Source organism: Esox lucius, chromosome 11 (assembly GCF_011004845.1).
Source record: "Esox lucius isolate fEsoLuc1 chromosome 11, fEsoLuc1.pri, whole genome shotgun sequence".
Classification (NCBI taxonomy): Eukaryota; Metazoa; Chordata; class Actinopteri; order Esociformes; family Esocidae; genus Esox; species Esox lucius.
Window position 1 is genome coordinate 8,177,472 of NC_047579.1, and position 23,143 is coordinate 8,200,614.

The window sequence follows — 23,143 nt, forward strand, 5'->3', positions numbered from 1 at the left end:
CCAGTTTAAGTGATTTTTATTACTCATGAAATCTTTGCACAAAGAGTATTGACGCACATGAAAATCAGCATTCACTATGCATGCATGAAGAAAGAACAGACTTCCAAATTGAAATCTTGCAGGATACCTATTTCCAGTTTCCCTGATTTCCTATTGGTCACACTGCCTCTGCTAATTATGTTAGAACTCATCCCGGAAAGTGTCGGTTCCGTTTTGTGGGAGGACATGAAACTGTCAAAACTCCGGATCGTGATGCTGTATTTTAGAATTTTGAAACTAGCTTCGTAGTAGCAAATAATATTTGTTATCGTAACAGATCTAATTTCACGTGTATGTTTCCATTTGCGTATGACTATTTTTACGTTCATACCAATTTGCGGATGCATTTTCTTACAATCCCAACAATAGTATGCTTAACCATTTGGCAGATATCTACAGTGAGCGGATTTTTTTTTATCCCCTGCTAATTTTGTACGTTTGCCCACTGACATAGAAATGATCAGTCTATAATTTTAATTTTAGGTTTAATTGAACATTGAGAGACCAAATAACAAAAAAAAAGAATCCAGAAAAAACGCAAGATTATAGACTGATAATTTATTTGTCAGTGGGCAAATGTACAAAATCAGCAGGGGATTAAATCATTTGTTCCCTCACTATAACGCCATACTAACAATCTACAGTGGGGAGAAAAATTATTTGATACACTGCCGATGTTGAATCCATTAACAAAGCTCGCCAATAGCATATCGTTCATATTTACCTTATGCTTACTTGTTATGATAATGCTACAGCTAGCTACAGTGGGGAGAGCAAGTATTTGATACAGGTTTTCCCACTTACAAAGCATGTAGAAGTCTGTAATTTTTATTATAGGTACACTTCAACTGGGTGAGACGGAATCAGCCCCCCAACCTGCTAAAAAATACATCTAAATAGGCTCAGTTGTTTGTGCTGATGCAGCGTTTTATATATTAGACATTTTATTGTAGGTCACCAGCTCCGAAACCAGCTCTACACTGCCTCAAAATAGGCTCAATCGTATGTGCTCCATTTGTGCCGCAAAAACAATTGTGCTGCTATAGTTTTTGGTAAATACCCTACATTCCTACTGGATAGTTCTTGGATTTCTTGGATAGTTCTTGGACTCTTTCCACTATCTTTAGCTTTGCTATAGGTCTGTCATTATACATTATAAAGACAGTCGCAAAAACCAAAATGATACCGACCCAAATTGAGCACAAATTATTCTGCCTTTTTAGAGTGAATTTGACCTATAAAATATTATTTTATATCTAGAAAATGAAAGGAGCACAAAAATTGTAATGACACAAACCGGCAAAAACTATAAAGCCTATTTGCCCTAGTTTTGCGTGTGGGGACCATTTTTACGCAGGTAAAATACCTTGAATCGTTTGTGCTCCATTTGTGCTGCTGTCATTTTTTTGATATTAGTCCTAAAGAATATTTATAGATCATTCCGAAGTCACGATCAGCCCTCCAACATACTACAAATTCACTCAAAATATGCTCAATCGTTTGTGCCGGTTAAAATATAGTTTTTGCAACGTTCTTACAAAATCAGTTGAAGTAATTACAGAGCTATAGTGGAAAGAGTGGAAAGCCAATGTGCCATCCAGTAGAAAATTAGGCTATACCAGAAACTTTACCAGCACACACCACTGAGCCTATTTTGAGTCCACCTGGAGCAGGTTTGGCGGATGGCACAAACTAAACTTTTAATGCACAAACAAAAGAGACTATTTCGGGTGAATTTGAAGTATGTCGGGGAGCTGGGTCATCTCAGAAAGACTGAAATATTATTTAATGTCTAAAAAAATGATAGCAGCACTAAACAAAAATTTTAACAGGACAAACCAGGACAAACAGACCATAAATCATCTTAAAGCTAAGATGATCTCTAACTTATAATGGAACCCGGTTCATCTTAGCCATAAGATGCTTTGGGGAAACCAGGCCCTGCACAATTTTGAGGGGGAATTTTTGACCAATCTTTCTTACAGAACTATGTCAGTTCAGCTATATTCTTTGGATGTCTGAACGGCTCTCTTGATGTCATTCCACAGCATCTCTGTTGAGTTAAGGTCTGGCCTCTGAATGGGCCACTCCAAATTGAACTGGGGGACAGCCACCCTGACCTTATCTTTGAAGATACCTTGATAACCTTGGGAATACATTTTCCTCTCTGATGGCGAGCTGTCCAGCCCCAGAGGTAGCAAAGCAGCCCCAAATCATGATGCTCCCTCCACCCTACACTGTTGGGATGGTGATTTTAACATTAGAATGCAGTGCCCTTTTTAAACCATACATAGTGCTGCATGTTCATCCCAAACATTCAACCTTAATTTTATCAGTCCACAAAATGTTTTCCCAGTAGTGTTATGGAGTGTCAATGTGGTCTTTGGCAAATTTATGGCACGCTGTTATGATTTTTTTGGGGAGCAGCGGCATCCTCTATGGTGTCCTGCCATGAACTCCATACCTTATCAATGATTAGTGTATGGTAGGCTCATGAACAGAGGTGTTAAACAGCTCTGACGATTCCTATGAGCCTTTTACCTTATTGAGCATTCTGTATTGTGTTTTTGAAATCAGCTGTGTGCCCACTTCTAGGGACAGTAGCCACAGAAGTAAATGGTGTCCTTTTATGGACAGTTTGTCTAACAGTGGACTGATGAATATCAAAACTCTTTGAGATTACTTTTGAACCCTTTCGAGCTTCATGCAAATCAACAATTCTTGATCATTCTGAGATCTCTTTTTTTGTGAGGCATGGTTCACATCAGGAGATGGTTATTGTGAATAGGAAACTCAATTTTTTTGTGAGTCAATGTAGCAATAACCCACACCTCCAATCTTGTTTAATTGACTGAATTCCAGTTTTTCTAAGTCCTGACTCCAATTAGCTTTTGTTTGTCCTTAGCCAAGGGGTTCACTTACTGTTCAATTCCGAAACCAAATCCGAGTGACAGCTAGCTCAATTTGCGGCATCGGCAACTCACAGTGTCATTTCCGGTGGCAGGTTGAGTTAGCAGTGGCATTTTTAGTGGCATGTTGAGTTAGCAGTGGCATTTTTAGTGGCATGTTGAGATGCCGGCATCTTCCCCGTTAGCAGTGGCATTTATAGTGGCAGGTTGAGATGCTGGATGCCAACGATTTTTCCTGAGATGCCACGGCATCTTTCACCGTTCATATGGGATTTCTGGTGGCAGCCTGAGATGCCACAAATTTACTCGACCGATTATGGGATAGAACGGTGGCAAACAAGGGCTGTGTCCGAAATCACCCACTACTCAACATATACAACCAAACCAGTAGCCTGTCATACTGTAGAGGAAAGAGCATATCCTGGGGGACAACTCCTGGTCTTCAATAGTATGTGACTGGAAAATACATTGAAGTCACGGATCTTTAGAGATATATTCCATATCACAATGAAAATGTTTAGGATATTAACTATTTGTATTTGAAAGGCCAAATTTATAAGAACCTTATATAAGGACAACATGACGAAGAAAGCTATAGTAACCGAGCACATTAACTATTTTGATTTTGAAACTAATATCCTGTAATTTTTGGGAAGGAAACCTTTTTAGTCAGATGAATGCTGGTTATACAGGGAAGGATTGACGTTACTTTTCAGGCAGAGGAGGGGGAACGGGAGTAATGAATAATTAAAATGTTGCCTTGACTGTGCAAAATTGTTAATATAATATTATCCCCTGTCAAATTGTTTTCATGCTTTTTACTTACTTATTACCACAGACAGACGAGATTATCCAGAGACTGGAAAAACAACGGACAGTACCTGGAACTGTAGCTGAGAAGCAGCTATTCATAACAGAGGTAATTTTGCCAGAGGTAAAATAATGAGGATATGTAATGTTTACAAATACTACATTTACAGGAAAACTAATTACTGAGTAAGTAATGCCATACAACAAGTGTCACTCGATTTTGGATAATTTGGAGAACATAATTTCCAGAATACATACCACAACAAGAAAAATAGAATCATGACTTTCTGCTAATAGTTGTTAAAATCAGAACTGAAGTACTTGAGTATGACTATTAATTTTAGTGAGTACATAAATGTACAGTATACAAGACTAAATACTTTAATGGGTTTGAAGCTGATAATTTCTGACATGCTTATTATTACAAATAATTTAATTTCTTGTAGGTGTTGATTCAGTGGTTGCAAGGCAACAGCAACATGTGTCGTTACCAAGCAGAATCTGTGCTTCTAACCACCACACCTTCAAAGAAAAAGAAAGGGTAGGCTACAGGATGTTCTTTCCAATGTTGTTGTGCAATTCAATATGAAACATCACTTAATTCATTATGCTTGCTGAGGCATATTAGCAGGTGATATTTTAGATAAATCACATTTACAGATAATTTCCTTTTTCCCCAGAGCAGCAAGAAAGGCAGCTGATGAAACAGAGACCACCAAAGAGGTAAAACCATTTGTCAACTCCTACCCAAAACCATTTCCCACAAAACTCAGGACAGTTATCTTGTAAAAATTGGCAATCTGTAATATATTAATAAGTGTGTATGTGTTGCAGTCAGAGAGACAAGTGTTGTCGGTTGCTTGACCACCCACATGGAAATAACCTATATAAACATATATGTTTAAATATAGGTTTTGATATATGTTTTCCTATATTATATATGTTTTCCTATACGTTTTCCTATATTATATGTACATATATACACATATATGTACATATATGGGTACATATATGTACCTATATAGGTACATATATGCACGTATATATGTGTGCATATATGTACACATATATGCACATATGTGTACATATATACGGGCTTATATGTACCTATATAGGTACATATATGCACGTATATATGTACCCATATATGCACATATGTGTACATATATGGGTACATATATATGTGCATACATGTACCTATATAGGTACATATATGCAAGTATATATGGGTGCATATATGCATGTATATATGCACCTATATGTTTACCTATATATTAGTAAAATTATTAAAATCCATAGCTACTATGCAACATAAATAAAAGCCCAAAATGTAGAAATGTACATTTATTTATTTACTTAAGAACAATCAAATGGAACAAGAACAAAAACAAGACAAAAAACTGAATAGAAAAAAAAAACTATTTATCTTGTTGATCTTCTCAGCTCCGTGAGCTTTGAATTGATAGATGTGCCTATCTGCCCTCGGCTGGCTGCCGGCCACTTCTTCAATGTAGCATCTAGAGAAGACAAAAATAATTAGACAGTATAATAATAATATAGTGCTTCATCAGGAACCCAAAGTGCTTACAGTCCAGCTGCGACTGGAGACATATTTTGGATAAAGGGCTGACCATAATAAAAAATGTGTCATGTAAACACGTCAATTGGAAGATTCTGATTGGATTCTGCTAAATCTGAAAGAAATTCTGATTGGAAACATCACCCCCCCTTTTTTGGGGGGGGCATTGTTCTTTCATATGCACACGTCCGTCATGGGAACTGCATTGTTAACAGTCACACAGTCAATCATGTGCATCCAAAGCAGAGAAAATTCATGGATAGGAAAAATGTTGCCACTCCCGAGTTTTTTGTTTAGCTTAAAACACAGGTGAAGTACAACTTCTGCAGTTGTTTTAGGGAAATTAAGACCGCTCTGCGGATGTCAAAATGCTATTATTCTGAATAAGGCTTGGTGCATGTTTATGCACGTCATGATTAGATTATTTGTTTCCATGTAAACAGATTCAGATATTCTAATCCCTCAAATATTTTATCTGATGTAAGAAACTTTGCACATGTAAACATATCTAGTTGTCAATGGGCTGCACTTTTATAGCATTTTCCTGCACCCCCAAAATACATTACAATGTCCTCCCATTGACCCATTCACACACACATTCCACCCGCGAGCTGCCATGCTAGGTTTACTCGAAGAGCAATAAGATCAAGCAATAAAATCAAGCAAATCAATAACCGGTATAGACAAAATAAGGCACAAACACAGGACAGAGGGGATTAAGGTGAAGGAGGGGTGAATATGATTATTTAAGAACACTTCAGACGACAACAATATGCCATGAGGTTATTTGCAACACTATATGTTCTACAAAATAGAGGACTACACACCTTACAGCGCAATACCCCAGCAATGTGGCTTTAGAAGAGGAAAGGTAGGATCAAGAAGTCAGAAAGCGATGAATTAGTATTAAAGGTGCCAAGCAGATACAGTAACAATAATTGGTGCCCTACTTTATGCAGTCTCCATTGATGCCTAATAAATATTGATACAAGTAGGCTATGGTTAAAGTGGTGAACTTATAAAGTCTTAAAAGTTTGGTTTTCCCTTCTCAATGCATTATGCATTTACTCACCAATAATGGCTGCCTTTTTAATTTGGTCAAGTGCGACCAGCTGCTCCCCATCCCCTCTGGTTGGCTTCCCACCTTAAAGTAATATTTCAAAATTATTATGAAAGGGGTGTAAAATGAAGGTGGAGAAAGCAAGAGTTTTTTTTATATACACATCATGTTTTCTTGAGGTGCAAGGAAATACAAAAATGCCAAGTAAAAAAGCGATGGTATGCCCGCACACACATAATTTATTCCACAGAATATGACTGTTTTTTTTTTTCAAGGACAGAAGAGATTAGGAACATGTTGTTTTGTACCATTCAGGTTGCTTTTCAGCAAAGTCTCCAAATCAAAGGTGCCCAGCAGGAGATTCCGCACCATGGCAGTAGCAGAGGGGGCAAGGCGGGCTGCTTTCCACGCTTCTGCCTGGCAAAACACCCCAGAGCCCTTTATAACTTCCATCTGAAAAATAATTTCACATCACAATATACATTTATTGGCAATTTTTAGAAACTTTTTCATGTTTCATATTGATTCTTATGCTTAGCTTCCCAATAGTTAATAGGTTTTTATGTATAAATGCAGATTAATGATATGTATAAATGCAGATGAATGATAAAGAAATGAAACAAATTAATCACTGCCCAAAACGTTATTAAAGGAGAGAAGGAGGAGGACAGGGTGGGGGGAAAGGAGGAGGTTGGATGGAGAGTAGGGAAGGAGAAAAGACAGTGGGTGGAGAGGAGTGAAGGGGGGCAGGAGGAGAGGATGATTGTCACTTATAACACTAATTGGCTCCTACAAAGCACACAGTTTATACCCATCCTTACTACATAATATGTTATTCACCTGTGTTTTCGCTGAGGTCTCAGCTGTTGCTGCAGTCTTGTTAGAGAAGAAAAACATTGTTAAACTCTTCAACAATTTTATAAATATGGGGCAAGTAAATTACATATTACCACTAACTATCCCAACATAAAAATCCCTATAGCTCAGTTGGAGCCTTAAGTAAAATCTGAGGTATAAAAGGGTTACACACACCTGTGGTGTCTCTCGAAAGCGCTCAGTCACCATGGGACTCTCTTTAAAGGGCTCGGTGTCCTCTGGGCTCTGTCTCCTCTCTGGAGTCTTAGAGAAGAAAGAAACATAGTCAAACTCAACAATTTCTATTCATCCAAGCAAGCCACTATAGATTCTTATTTACAGGGGGGGCTTGAAAAACATTAAACATGCCAATAAATTAAAGTTACATGCAAAAGTAATCAGCCAAACATAATAAAAATCCATATAGCTCTGTTTGAGTAACAAGTAAAATAAATAAATAAATAAAAATGCAAGGGGGTTACTCACCGGTTGCATTTCTCCAAAAGTCGAGAAGGAGGAATCTAGATCCTCCACAGGAGTCCTTCCAGTCTTCTTCATAGAAGAAAAATATAGTTATTCTCTTAAATAAATTAAAGTGTAAACACTATCAATCAGCCCAACATCACAAGTCTCTCCAGTTCTGCTTGAGAAACAATTTTAAAAAGCAATGAAAATCAGAGGAACTTACCTTTTGAGCAATAATGGCGATGTCACTTTTCATTTGAGGGATTTCTAGAAAGAGGTTATATAAAGAAAAAACTATAATTACAATCACTAGATCAAAATAGCACCCAGCAACTCAGTGCCCTTACTCTTCGAAAGACATTTCCTGCAGGTGTGAACTCAAGCTAAAACCCTCCAAAGCCCATTGATAAGGCTCTGCATAGGAAACCTGGTTGTGAACGCAATTTTCTTTCTCCAATTTCTCCCAAATTCTAATTCCCCAGGGTTTTTTTCTGGAGCCGATTGCCTTCTTGAGCCGTTGAAGGCAGAAAAGCATCATTTATTCTCATGAACTGTATGTTCTCTAGGCCATGACTTTTGTTAACCCTCTACAAATTCCTCCAGAAAGAGACAAATAAATATAAATCTAATTTGAATCTTATCAACGGCTATATGAGCACACACACTACCTCACCAGCTAACAACATATTTTGCCAAACACGTGTTTCAGCCCATAACATTTCTAAGTTTACACTTCTCTGCCACCGCAATATCCATCTCCAGAAAAAACCTTGCTAATAAATATAAAAATTAGGAATACTTACGATTGATGATAATGTCTTTCAGACGTGCATTTTCATTTTTAAGAGAATGGACTTCATTTCTCAACTCCTGCAAATTTCTTTGCATTTGGTCAAGTTTCCTTCTCTCCCACATCTGTTCATCCAGGTGTTTTCTAAATTCAGCAGCTGTCTACGAGAAAGAGACAGAGAGAAGAACAACAGCTAATTGTTATATAACTTATTTTGTAAATGGTTGATTCTGATTGGCTGGGAGGATGTCACGAGAGGTGTAAGAGGAAGGTGGCAAGAAGTCTAGGGCAGAAGTCCCTCCACTTGGCTATATGTAACTGGTTGTCCGGCCTCCTGGTGGTTATTCCTTACTTAAAACATGAAACTTCCTCATCTTGTATGTCATGTAATGTATGTATGTAATACACCACACAATGGATGTCATCATTTAGGCTACCTTTTTCTTAGAGGGTGGTACTATGTCCTCTTCATCCCCAATACGCTCCTCCTCTTCGCTGGCCCGCTGGGAGGGAGAGAAAGAGAGAGGACAAAGTTGCCTACTGTGCCGGTGTCATACCTTGTTACAGCTACTGGTAATGCACTTTATTATAAAAGTCTTACTTATCTTTACTGTATTGCAATGTAACAACACACACTGGATGCAGACTGGTAGTGTACCTTGTTCTTTGAAGGCCTGTCATGACGCGCCTCATCCTCCTCCTCCTCCTTCTCCTCCTCCTCCTCGTGGTTGTATTTAGAAGGACATCTCTTTTTATTGTCAACCTTGACAGAGAGAAACAGACTGACTTTTAGCCCAACTCTTATTAACTTACGTTACACCACCTTGCACATACATCTTGTCAACAAAGCACATGAAATCATCATAGATGACACAATTACAAACCTACACACATGCCTACACATTAAGAAACAAGAGAGAGAGGGGGAGATCGTTTAAGTAAAGCACCAATTGGTGCAGTCAGTTACCCTTTTCTTTGAAGCCTTCTCAGTCAGCCCCTGATCACGGTACTTTGAGTTTGGGATGTGAGGACGTTTTGTTTGCTGTGTGACTTCTTTCTCCATCTCGATCCCACGCAGTTTAATTTGGAGAGTTTTTTCAAATTCTGGTGCAATAAAATTTAAATGTTATCATGAACTGCAAACGTTTGTCTAATCATGCTTAACGTTACCAAATCTAACATTAGTCCCAATTGGACTTCGCTTACATTAGCAAATTATGTAGCTAACATGAGCCAGAAAGCGAAGCTATTGCTAACCAGGGACCTAGCAAGATCCATTTTAGACTTCTTTAAGAGCGAGAAAAAACATTAAATGTGGTATGTAACTACATAACGTCAGATAAAGTTAGCATGTAACATACTTGCCACGTCAATAATTCTTGCTCGGTGCACCGGCCAGGGTTGGCGGCCTTTTCGCCATTCCACCAGCTTCTCGTTTTTTTCAGTCCTTTCAAGAAATTTTTTTACTGAAAAATTCCGGACACAGTCGAGAGCCAAAATACTATGGGCCCCTCTATCCTCACCCTCAGTCCATTCAAGTAGGACATAGCGGATCTCCAACGCTGATATCGCAATTTTTACGCCCAGCCGTTATCTTTCGGCGCGAAAGATAGTGTGCTGGGCCGCATGCGGATGACGTCATCAACTACGAGACGCTGTAGCGGCTGATCGGTGGCAGCAGAGTGGAGAAATGCAATTTAGATGCAATTAAAGAAAAGCAATAGATATGGATCCAGTACGTTACAAAAGGTACCTCGTTGACGACGAAGCACCCGTTCCAGAAAGAACAAAGAGAAGACGTAAACGAAAGTAAGTCTTGTAACAAAACGTACTAGAAGCTAGCTAGCTAAATTAGCCAGCTAACAAAGCTACCAGCTACAGATAATTTCCTATACCATGTAAACGCATGTGGCATAATTCCCCTTAATGTATGTTAAGTATGTTTGTATAAAGGTAAAATGTATCTTTCCATGTCCACTGTACCTTTCCATGTCCAAAGTAAATAAATAAAGAAAACTGTTCAAGTTGGAACTCTAGCCAGGAAAATATTTCACTTTGTGTGTTTTGAATCTACAGTCTTAAAGGTTTCACCTCATGAATGGAATTTACCTGCTTGGACTTAATCAATCAGTCATATCAATCCTATTATAATGAGTGATGCATGAAGTGTTTTAACATTACCACAACATTTTTGTTAGGGACATTTCTGAAGATATGGGTGATGATGAAGAAGCTGTGGCCTCTTCTTCTACAACTCAGTAAGTAGAAAACACGCACACCAAATTAAATACCAAATAAAAAAACCTACATATTTCTTGCTGAATGATTTTTATTTTTATTTTAGGTATCTCACCCAAGAGGACAATCAAGATACCCGGTGTCTACTGCTTCTGATGACACAGTAAGTGGCTAAAAATGGCAAAAATATTAAAGTTAGGTGTTTTTTGTTTTGTTCGTGCATGTGCATGCACACTAGTTAATGTAAATCATCATAGATAATTCCACAACCCAATTCTTCCTGATGTTGCTTAAAGTGTCAGAAAAATATACATGTGGACAAAGGGGGGCATAAAATTAATTTGGAGAAGACTGTTAAAAAAAATAAACAAAGACACTTGAGCCTTCAAATGCAAGTGGTTACCAACCACATGAAATGGTACATTTGTATGAGTCTGTGCAAATTTGGGATTGCTAATCCAATGTTTTAAATTCACAGATGAACCAACCCATACCTGGCCCTAGCTCTTCACCTGGGGAGCCAGTAGAGGAACATCTAGAAGACCCCACAAGTCCAACTTTTGACCAGAAACCAACAAAAGAACAGGTGGAACTCCTGCTGCTGGCATTAAAACTCAAACATGGATTAACAAATAGAGCCTTGGAGGACATCATGCATCTTATCAACTTTATTGCTGGTCCTGGTGGGGAATTGGTTAGTGGCTCAAAGTACCTTTTCTACAAAGCATTTGATTCAGTGAAAGACATATTAGAAGTACATTATGTGTGCAAGAGTTGCAAGGTAAGCATGCAGGAAGGTCCCTTTAATGTCAAGTGCCCAGTCTGTGACCAGGACACATCAAAAGCGCATGCACAAAAAGACCAGTGTTTTTTGTACTTGCCACTAAAATACCAAATTAAAAAACTGCTTGAGGACCACCAATTAGGGAAACACCTGAAACACCGCTTTGAGAAGAAGGATGCCTCCATCAAAGATATATATGATGGACATTTATACAAAAAACGATCACCCCTTGCATCACCAGACAGCATATCACTGACTTTCAACTGTGATGGAGTGCCAGTGCACAAATCAAACACAAAAAGTTTGTGGCCAATTTTGTGTACTATTAATGAACTGCCAATACAGCTACGTGCAAAACATGTTATGCTTTGTGGCCTGTGGTTTGGTCAAAACAAACCAAATATGAACACTTACATGAAACCATTTGTCGATGAATGCATAGAGTTGTACTCTAATGGTCTTATATGGGAAAGTGAAAGTGGGGAAATTGTCACAAGTAAAGTACTGCTTACTACCATGGTGGCAGATTCAGTTGCTCGGCCACTGATTCAGAACTTTAAACAGTTTAATGGTGAGTTTGGGTGTTCTTTTTGTATGCAGAAAGGAACAAGTGTGCTAAAACGCAGGGGGCGTGTAAGGGCTTATCCCTATGAAAAAGCAGAGTTGAGGAATCCCTCCCAGACTGATGATCTGGTGGAAGAGGCTCTTGCTGGAAACCCCACTAAGGGAGTGAAAGGGCCTAGTATTTTGTCTTGTCTACCTGATTTTAATATCATTGATGGCTGTGTTCCAGATTATATGCACAGTGTGCTGCTGGGTGTAGCAAGAAGCATCACCACGCTGTGGTTTCATTCTGAAAACAACCAATCGCCATGGTATATCGGACACTCAACAGAACAGATTGATGACATTTTAACTTCTATTAAACCCCCCTGTAATGTTTCCCGTGTCCCCCGCTCAGTGAAAGAGAAAAAGTTCTAGAAGGCACACGAGTGGAACATGTGGTTGTTTTATTACAGCATACCAACATTGAAAGGGGTCTTACCTGAAAAATATCTGAAGCACTGGTTTAAGTTGGTAAAGGGGGTTTCTCTTCTACTCGGTGAGAATATATCACCACTGCACATATCAGAATCTGAGGGGTTGCTAACAGAGTTTGTTCAGGAAATGGAGACCCTTTATGGGATCAATAATGTCACTTTCAATGTACATTTGTGCCTTCATCTGCCCAATACTGTGAGGAACTGGGGTCCCCTCTGGGCACAGTCTGCATTTGTGTTTGAGTCATACAATGGGATCATTTTAGATATGATAAAGAGCAGCCAGGGAGTTTCTCTGCAGATAATGAAAACAGTTTGGCTACAGGTTGCATTTCCATCATTTTCCCAAAAAACCATGGTGGCAGCTTCTGATGATTACTTAGCTCTCTTAGAGTCTTTTTCAGTTGAGAAAAAAATGGTGCAGGAAGTAAGTCGCTGTCATGGTGTTACATCTCTGGGTAGGCCTAAAATTTGTATGATCAGAAATGATGATTTTCTGGCCTTGAACAGCATCAGCAACCTTGAAAATAGAGTCACTGTGAAGTATTTTTGCAGAGTAGTGGTTAATCTTGAAATAGTTCATTCACAAAACTACTCGCGTACTTTTCGGAGAAACTCGTACACTGTCATTCTTTCTGATCGAGAGGAAAGTATTTTCTCTGTGAAGACATTCATTGTCTGTGATCTGGGGCAGGGGGAGACATGTTATGCAGTGGGGAAGTACTACCAAAAAGTGAAACAGGACATCTGCGGTCAATTTAAGAATCCTTGTTATTTCATCCCTGTAGGGAAATGTCTGGGGCCTTTAGTTGCTATACAAGCATCTCAGATAAAAGAAAAGTGTCTGTTTGTTAAAACTGTGAACAGAAATGTTGACATTGTCTTCAAATTCATTAACCACAGTGAAATGCTCAGATAGATGTGGGATGATGATGATTACCTGAATGTATGTTCTATGTACTTTTCTTTTGTTAGTTTTTTTGCTACATTCAGACTGTAATGACCTTTCAGCCATATTCTGGAAAATGCATTAAGACAATACAGAAAACATTGCATTTGGTGGATGTAACGGTGAATGTGTGGATGTGTATGAGCTGTAATGTGAATCTGGAAGTGACTTGAAAAAAGGCTTGATTGACAAAAATAAAAAAAACACAAACCATTTTGTTATACATTTCCTTCTTTTCCACTATTTTCATACAAGAAAGAATTGACCTTGTAAATGTTTCAGGAAAACGTGTAGACATCATAGCTTTCCATCTCCTCTCACTTAAGTGCCATAGTTAAATTCCATAACATGCCAATTAGATGTGATACCCATTTCACGTGTTCGCACATACATAAGTTCTTGCATAATTTTTTTTAGTTATTTCTTAGTTATTGCCTTGATAATAGAAAATATGAGCTAGGCATCATGTATGACAGTTTCCAAAGTGAGATATGAGCTACAAAATGACCAGATCTTGCCATGAGCTAGGAGACGTATCTTGTATGTACATATAGGGCTTATATGTGGATATAAAGAAGCAATACAGGAGACCTATATGGCCTGTATATGCACATATATGCACCTCAATTTTGCCTATATGTGGCATATACACGCATATATGCAGCATATATATTATCATATATGTGCATATATGCTGTATATATGCAGCATATATGTGCATATAGACTGCATATAGGTTACATATATGCGCATATATCCTCATATAGGTTCTTTCCATGTGGGCATACAATACAGCATTGCTTACTGTGACAGGAAGCTTTTTTGTTTTGTTTGATGTGTATAAAGGAGGTGCTCTGGATACAGATTAGTTGCATTACCATTTATTCTTTTTTATATTTACATGTACAATTAAGACAATTATGAATATACACTGACATTTAGTTTGGAGGGTTTTAGATGGAACCCACAGTGTTAATAAATACAGCATTTGTTGGTGCAATTTATTTTAATGTTTCATTCAGATGTACTGTAAATGCTCTATAAGTCTGAAGTCTTCACTTGGGAAAAAAATAAATTATCAATAACAGACTTTTTTTTACTGCATGTTGGATACTTCTTATCCAACATAGCCTGGCTGCAGCTGACTGGTGCGATAAGGCAACATTCCATTGAGGACTGAAACTCCCTGCTGGCCTTTCGATGGACAGAGAAGAAAGAAAAGAAGCCATCCAGGAGATGGACACCTGGGATGGGGAACTGGATGAGGATTCTCCAGCAGAACTTTTTACATTTGTTTTTGAAATAAAAAAAGGTCTACGACAACTTCTGGGAAGAATGTGTTGATAAAAACAATTACAGACTGTTTACAAGATTTGAGGAACAGTGATTGTTAAAATATTTTTATATTGTGTTATATTAAAGAGTTTTGTTCCTAAATACAGCCTATTAATTCATACCAAGACCTTTGCACATGGTTTTAAATTAGAGTCCTGTGATGCACAGATATGTATAAATATCACCTAGTATAGTAAGCTATAAATGTTGAGGGTTTTAAGTCAATAATTCTGGATAGGTCATCTGTTACAAAATCTGGTTTAATTTACAATCAGAAAGGGACAGCTGCCACAGGGGGCCAGGGGCAATTGCCACAAACATTGGCAGGTGCTTTGCCAAGTGTAAGCCTATAGCCAAAATATTGTTCCAGTAATGTAATCATGCTTTAAACTGCAGTCTTTTATTTGAGTGAGTAAAGTATTTTGTCATTGCATTTTAAATTAAAAAATAAACATAGGCTACCACCATTTTCTTTCCTTAGCCATGCAACATAACAGACTGTAATACAAATAAAATATTATAAATAATCAAAGAAACGTTGAATAAAATGAAGAAATAGGGTCATGGAAATGCTACCAAGTGTAATATTGGCAAATGTTAAAAATTATTAACTATAAGGTATCTCACTAGCAAATGCTACAAACACCAGCAGTTGCAGTCGGAGATGCTCTTTCCTCTACATTACGACAGGCTACTGGTTTGGTTGTATATGTTGAGCAGTGGGTGATTTCGGACACAGCCCTTGTTTGCCACCGTACTACCCCATCGGTCTAGTAAATTTGTGGCATCTCAGGCTGCCACCCGAAAATCCCATATGAACGGCGAAATATGCCGTGGCATCTCAGGAAAAATCGTTGGCATCCAGCATCTCAACATGCCACTAAAAATGCCACTGTTAACTCAACCTGCCACTATAAATGCCACTGCTAACGGGGAAGATGCTGTGGCATCTCAACATGCCACTCAAAATGCCACTGCTAACGGGGAAGATGCTGTGGCATCTCAACATACCACTAAAAATGCCACTGCTAACTCAACCTGCCACCGGAAATGCTACTGCTAACGGGGAAGATGCCGTGGCATCTCAACCTGCCACCGGAAATGCCACTGCGAGCTGCCGATGCTGCAAATTGAGCTAGCCCCTGCTGCCAAATCGTGTGACCGCGTGTTATTCGCTTAAGCACATTGTTTGTCTATATTTGTGACTTTGATGAAGATCAGGTCACATTTTAATCATTTTGATAAATTTGTGCAGAAAACCAGATAATTCCAAAGGGTTGGCAGATTTTTTTTTATTGCTACTGTAACAGGAACAGGGTAAGCATAACTGGAATCTGGTGTGACTTATTATAATGTTGCCTACGGATATGGACACCAGCCAGGGCTGCTCAGATGTTCTCACCATGCTTATGTACAGGCTATAAAAGAAGTTGTGTACAATGATTAAGAAATGCAGGTACTCTTTACATGCTGTGTCTACCACTTAATGCAGTGGACTGTTATTTATTGGCTTGCAATTTCCAGTGTTGCATCACGTGCTTGTGCTAGATTTACACTGTACACAAATCTATGTATAAACACTGGGGGAAAAATGTACAATAGCTATTGTTAAATTGACAGTAACCAAAGATGCAGATTCAACATTAATAGGTCTTCATTACTAGATGGTGCTCTGCAGGGCTTCAGACGACGGCCCTATAATCCCATGTACCAGATGTCCATCAAGTTTTCAGATGACTTGGGAATGTATGAAGAGGCTGTGGACCTTGGTGGGCCTAGGAGAGAATTTCCTAAGGCCACCAAGGTTTATTTTGTTTCTACGATATTCCCTTTTCCCAGTCCTAGTTTTGTCCTAAGTTTTGTGCCATTCATTTTACCCTGTGTTTTATTTTCCATGCCATGTTTGCTTCAGCTTTAAGGGAAGATTGATATTTTATCACTGGCCGGGGCATTGGCGTAAGTCTTGTCCATGGTGGTCCTCCACCAGTATTCATTGAACCAACACTGTATTCTTCTCTGGATGGTGACAGTTCCCCAGTAAAGCCTGTCTTGGAAGACATTGCTGATACAGACCTATGAGAAGATTAAAAAGGTAAATGCGTTGTAAATATTCAGTAAACTCAGTTGCCAGTTTATTAGGTCTACCTCGCTAAAACCAAGGTTGTCCAATCCAACAGTCCTGCAATAAATTCTATGTTCATTAAGGTTTTAATGTTCAGTTTTTGTTCAAACAGTTTGAGAGGTTTATTGGACAGCATGATCATTTGGGATCATGTAATTTGTGCTGTTAGTGAGCTGTATAATGTTATTCTGACTGTATTATTTTGTCCACCCTATTCATTTCAATGATGGAACACTAAATAACCAAAACATCGCTCAGTATAATGCAACCCAGTTCAACAGCATCAAAACATGCAGACTCCAAAATGATCATAGAGTTGAATCAACATCACTCTAGAACAGTTAAGTGTGTGGTGTTGTTTTCTAGCAGCAAAACACAGGAGGCTGCAGATGTATCACATACTGTTTGCGTTCTTGATTTCTATGGTTTTGTTTGTTTCTCTCTTTCTATTGTGTGGTGTTTTAGGTGTCTGTACATATTTGGATGACCTGATACATGACACTGAACCACTGCAAGATTATCTAACAAATGCTGGATATCTTAAGCCATTCAAGCGCATTGAAGACAGAGATCTGCTTGTTCAAGATATTCTCATGTTTCAGGTGGTCCACAGAGTCAGTGGGGCATTTGACAGGTAACACTGTTCAGAAGCCAAATTAGTGACATTTTGGTACAGGGCACAGAAGTGTTATTTTCTACCATCGTCTTCTGCCCAAATACAAGAACAACAACACATTTGAACATTAACTGTACTTTTCATTTAAAAGGCCATTATATATCCTTATAAACTAGGCCTAAACTAGGCCTACAAGTGTTGTGTAAGAATAACTCAAAGAAAAGCAGGTTCCAAACAACTCATGCAGTAAGCAACTCATTACGGTCTGTAAAGTACCTTGTAAAATAAGCTATTTGCACACATTACAACAACTATTTTCACCATTGAGACATATTACACAAAAATACAACATTGTAAACACCATGAATTGAATGTAGTGTTCCTGGTTCTTCTAAAAATTATTGCTAGCTTGTACATTTGGGACTGAACTGGATCTAACATCAACTGTAGTCCATGTTTTTCCATCTTAGATTTCATCCTAACTTCTGCTGGAATCTTGGAATTTCTAGTTTTTATTCTGCATTGGTGAAGCAAGTAATCTCTCTCCCCTGCTAGCCTAACTATATGGTTATTGTAGGGGTATTTTCAAACTGTTATTTAACATTAACCCAACGAAGAGTAGACAGAACGTTTCGTGATTAATTGGGTGTTATTTGACGAAACATTAAACCAGGGCTCATATTATGCCAAACAGTCTAATTGTCTTAGATTTTTCCACATTTAATTAAGAGAGTGCTGAACTGTACTCTTGCTCTTGCTCAACTACTGTTCCCATGGTCAGTGCAATGAGTGGTTGTTGTTCTCTCATATTGAGGACAGAAGGACCTGTGGATCGTCCTTCACTCTCTTGGGAAAATCTTGGGAGAATGAGAGAAATCACATCATCATGCCACCAATATTTCCAACAGTGGTTTGGGCGGTGGATCCCAGAGGGTTGGTGGAAGATTGGAGAAAGATCCATCCAGAAATTAGCATAATGGCATAATATCATTGTATAACCATACTGTATAAAAGTGTGTTTCTGAGGTTTGGAGGTTGGTTGTTCTGCAGATCAGCACGGCTTTATTACCTTAAAGTCTACTTTTGAATTCACAGACTCCTGAGTTGTTTGAGAATGTTGGCAGGTAAAAGGGGAAAAATTTTCCACAACATTATCAACCCAATTTGAAACAGAAATTTTTGTCTTCTCATGTGTCTCATTCTTATAGATTTAAAGAGGGGCTGAAAAGCCTTGATGTTCTGGATGCAATCAGTATGCATCCAGACAGTTTTAGAGCCTTAATGTGTCATGAACCATCCACACTCCCTGCTGACTTAATGGATCACCTTTTCCATATCCAGCTGTCTGCAGTGGGAAGCAACAAGCGAGAGGCAGAGGAACGAGTTGTTCCATTTTTGAGGGAATTCCTGCAGGATGTTGAAGGTTAATATTGCTGCTAGGTATGGCACTGTCATGTTTAAAAAGTGTACAAATACTGGGCTAGGAGAAAATAATTGGACTACTAATTGTAATGAACATTCATTATTCTCAGCGGATGAATCAAAAGGATTTGGGTTTTTGTCTAACCATTGCTTTAGTGACACTCTGGCCAATTTGTCAACCTCTGCCTCCATTTGTTTTCTATCTGCCTCCATTTGTTTTCTATTTCCTTCTTTATATTTTGTTTATTTGTTGTTTTCTTTTAATGTTATACTCCCCTCCCCTTCCTCTGTGTTTATTCTTTGCTTCCTTTCTTTTTACAGTCTGTCTCCTATAGAATTTACTTTCTTTCCATTGTATACCTTTTTAATTGTTTTTTATGCCATCTTGGTAGTTCTATTAACTTTTCCTCACATCCTTTTCTTCTGTCACTTGCCTTTCTATCATTCTTTGTCTTTCATTTCTTTCTTTTGGAGCTTCTATATAATAGTTATAACCTTCTGGTATTATTGCAATAAATTCTTATTGTTCTTTTTGGGGTTTGGTTGCTTGTTTTCGGTCTGTTGCTTGTTTTCAGTCTGTTAGAGCAAGTGGGACCCTCAAAGCTAGGTCCTAGCCTTTGCAACAGGTGCTAGTGTCATCCCTCCAGTTGGCTTCTACCCTCAACCATCAAGTGATTTCCTGCCTGATCACTCCGTCAGCCCCAGGCGCCATTTGCTTATGGCAAACACCTGCATCAACTGCCTTAAGTTTCCGCTGCTTGACATGTGAGGATTTCAGGGAGAATAGGGACTTTGCATTAAGTAACACACAGGGGTTTGGTAGAGAATAATCTGGGAAACCTGGTTGTTCCAAGTACCCTGTTGAGGATGTTTCAGTTAGACAGCTATAATATGGACTGTGAACATACAACTTAGTTTTTTCTTTGAAAGATTAGCCATTAGCAGAAACATTTTGCATTTGTTGCAAACTGTTTGGCAAAAAGAAGCAACCTTTTTCAGCGATAAGCACAAACCTTAGTATTTTATTTTTTTAATGGGCTATATAAAATACATATTTTTGTCTGTTTACTTTTTAATCAACTAAAACTTTGAATATATTTTAGTAGTCCTGTGTAGTAGGGGGGAATTTTGTTTGTTTTTTTAGGATATAAAGGGACAGTAGTAAAAACTATTGAAATTTTTGTTACATTGAGTCTGTCAGGCAAATTGTTTAGCACTTTGCATTAAAGCGATTTATATAAATGCAGCAATTTACAATTTCTGTTACCAAACAACCCAGTGTTGTAACACTCAAGGAGCTTTGTTAATGTTCACTAAGAAAATTCACCAGGCCTAAATATAATTGTAAGCCATGGTTATGATTATCACTGTGGGTCTACTGTCTCTTGAATTCTGTTCATAACCGTTTTATTTACATTAAAGCAATTTACTGCTACAACAATATTGTTTTCAGTCCCTAACTGTAGAGGTGTTTTCATTGATTTCCAAGGTGTTATTTCCTTCAAAAATGTCCTTATCTACACCACCTCCGGCACTGTTAAGAACCCCTCGCTGCCACAGTTGGAGGTGTTTGTCCTCCCTGTGTATATAGTCCAAGGTTGTTCCACTGATTTTGGAATTCTGCAGCTGCCCTTTGAACTCTTGGTAAGTATATGTAGTGTAGACAAAACAGATCTGTAGAATCCAGTATGCCCTCATTTTCCATGAAGTTGAAGAGGTTACTGAAGTGGAATGAGACAACTCTTTAGGTCTGCCCACCTTTCTATTCTCTGACTGTGGACACTGCGTCCAGTAATGACACTGCCTCTGTATAACCCCCTTCTCTCCAGGATATACCGGGCAACCCCTGTGCTCTCCATGTCATGGCCACAGCGTACTCTTAAGGGAAGGTCAAAGCTCTGTACACAGCACAAAACAGTTCCAGTACACTTGATGCTCTGTTGTTATTGAGGCACTGCAAGTAAATGATGGTCTGACTAAAGCCATCAACGCATCCATGAAAGACATTTCTCAAAACATTAACACAAATCACCAAACTTAAGCTACACTGTCAAAACATTTGACTTGTCTTGCTAAATCAAACAATTGCTTCAGAACTATGTCATCTTTACCCAAAACCAAACACTGTTTTCAGATTACACACACATCCAGCTAATGCATGAACACTACACAGCAGTCATTACACACCACAGAGATAAAAGCAAAACACTGCACTCAGGGCAGAGCAGGGGGAAAATTATATTCATTATGAAGCACAATCCTGCACACATATGAATGTAGTCACAAACAAAATATGCAGCAGATCGATAGCAAGCAATGTCTTGGAATCATTCTGCCTCAGCATCATGCCTCTGGGCGTGGTCAGACCACAGGACCTCATCAACGTCACAGGCAATCCTGTCCCTTGCTAAACAACGGGGAAATAATCCTTTAGCATGCTGAATCCAATCTTGAATCGCTTCCACTCCAATGTCGTCACATGCTGCATCCATTGACTGAATGAGATTTTCCTGTGCATAAGGATTTCTGTCATAGACCTTCCACCTCCATGCAGAAACAAATTATTCAATGTGATTAAGGAAGGGCGAGTATGGTGGGAGGCACACATTTATAAAACGTGGGTCATTTTCAAACCACTCACGAATTCCAGGACCACGGTGAAAGTTCACATTGTCCCAGATTACCACAATCATGGGATGCTCAGTCTGCTCATCACCTCTCTGTTCATGTCTCAGTAGTGCTTCCTGTAGAGCATACAGAAACGTCATAAGATGGGCAGTGTTGTAAGGCCCTACAGTCACATGGCGGTGAATAACCCCGTAGCTGCTGATGGCAGCACATATGGTTACGTTGCCACCACGCTGCCCTGGCAACTCTACAATGGCACGTTGACCAATAATGTTGCAGCCTCCCCTTCTCCTATTGGTGAGATTGAAGTCAGCTTCATCCAAGAATATGCACTCATGAGGCCTCTCCATGGAATCCAGTTGAAACATTCTCTATAGAAATGAACAAAAATACATTTTTGAAGTAACGTAAATGACACGTTGACCAATAATGTTACGGCCTCTCCTCCTCTTGGTGAGATTGAAGCCAGCTTCATCCAAGAAGATGCACTCATGAGGCCTCTCCAAGGAATCCAGTTGAAACATTCTCTATAGAAATTAACAAAAATACATTTTTTAAGTAATGTAAATGACACAGCATTCCAGGCTTCATGCCTCTGTATACATGTGCTGCATTACATTCAACACAGTAAAGATGTACAGTAACTCACTAGTGCTGTATAATCTCTGGACATGATTACTTACTTGTACATATTGATATCGTAGCTCTTTTACTCTTTCAGACTTTCTCTCTAATGGTACTCTATAGGCTTGTTTGAGACTTATCAGGTTGCGTTTCAGGACACGGTCAATTGTGGAGACTCACACTGTTGATTCCTTCAAAATTCACGTTGTCTTCCTCAACTCGCTGTTGTATTTCACGCAGATGAATGAGATTATTTTGAAGGACCATATTGACAATAATGTTTTCCTGCTGTTGTGAGAACATACCTCTCCTTCCACCGGCATGTGGCAGTCTTTTAATTCTAATAAAACCTCTTGTTAGAATTGTACAGACAGACCTAATGCATTGAAATGTCACCAAATATGTACAATACATAAAATACTATTATACAAGTACATCAGTGCAAGAAAAGGGCACATTTTTAGAGATATGTACCAGTAATTTACTGAGACGTTCCATGACTGTACATACTGTACTGTAAGTTTGAGGGACCACAAATGATAGTAAACTTACCTGTTCTCTTCTCTGAATGTCCTGACAATGGAGGCCACAGAGAACCTGCCTATATTTGGTTGAACACGTAGTCCTGCTTCCCTCATACTCATTCCATGAACCAGAACATGATGTATGATTGTTGCTCTAATTTCATTGGAAATGATGGCTCTTGTTCTTCCTCCTCCTCCTCTGTCTCCTCCTCCTCGTCCTTTTCCACCTTCTCCTTCTCTCCTGCCCTCCATTATGAAAATCACACATGCCATTTGGATTTGACATGGCTTTATATCCTGATTACTGATTAGGTGCAACACATTACTTACTTGAAACAGGTGTGTTACATTTTG

At 38.7% G+C, this 23,143-nt stretch overlaps 2 protein-coding genes across 3 annotated transcripts; one reads left to right on the forward strand and one right to left on the reverse strand.

Moving 5' to 3' along the window:
- Positions 1-5,145: 5,145 nt before the first annotated feature.
- LOC114829767 (unconventional myosin-X-like) lies at positions 5,146-10,141 on the reverse strand. 2 transcript variants are annotated; one of them, XM_029115808.2, is made up of 12 exons: positions 9,869-10,141; positions 9,475-9,611; positions 9,166-9,270; positions 8,945-9,010; positions 8,521-8,668; positions 7,941-7,984; positions 7,739-7,804; positions 7,430-7,516; positions 7,238-7,273; positions 6,706-6,850; positions 6,410-6,481; positions 5,146-5,275 (listed from the first exon to the last, which is right to left on the reverse strand). In XM_029115808.2, exons 2-12 carry the CDS (start codon positions 9,568-9,570, stop codon positions 5,181-5,183), a joined length of 960 nt encoding a protein of 319 aa, XP_028971641.2. In that variant the 5' UTR covers positions 9,571-9,611; positions 9,869-10,141; the 3' UTR covers positions 5,146-5,180. The 2 variants fall into 2 exon arrangements, with proteins under 2 accessions (XP_028971641.2, XP_028971640.2); XM_029115807.2 differs by lacking the exon at positions 5,146-5,275 and adding an exon at positions 5,349-6,192.
- A 77-nt stretch (positions 10,142-10,218) lies between these two features.
- LOC114829766 lies at positions 10,219-12,510 on the forward strand. Its single transcript, XM_029115806.2, has 4 exons — positions 10,219-10,316; positions 10,706-10,765; positions 10,852-10,908; positions 11,224-12,510. The coding sequence occupies exon 4, from the start codon at positions 11,224-11,226 to the stop codon at positions 12,508-12,510; it is 1,287 nt and encodes a 428-aa protein (XP_028971639.1). The 5' UTR covers positions 10,219-10,316; positions 10,706-10,765; positions 10,852-10,908.
- The last annotated feature ends 10,633 nt before the right edge of the window (positions 12,511-23,143 follow it).

What these genes read in the sequence shown, in the direction of transcription:
- LOC114829767 (XM_029115807.2), bottom strand. Translation starts at nt 9,570, where the DNA reads ATGGAGAAAGAAGTCACACAGCAAACAAAACGTCCTCACATCCCAAAC. An exon ending in TACCACCCTCTAAGAAAAAG is followed by an intron (nt 8,669 to 8,944) that starts GTAGCCTAAATG and finishes TCTTTCTCGTAG; the next exon opens with ACAGCTGCTGAATTTAGAAA. An exon ending in TAAAAAGGCAGCCATTATTG is followed by an intron (nt 6,193 to 6,409) that starts GTGAGTAAATGC and finishes CCTCTTCTAAAG; the next exon opens with CCACATTGCTGGGGTATTGC.
- LOC114829766 (XM_029115806.2), top strand. Translation starts at nt 11,224, where the DNA reads ATGAACCAACCCATACCTGGCCCTAGCTCTTCACCTGGGGAGCCAGTA.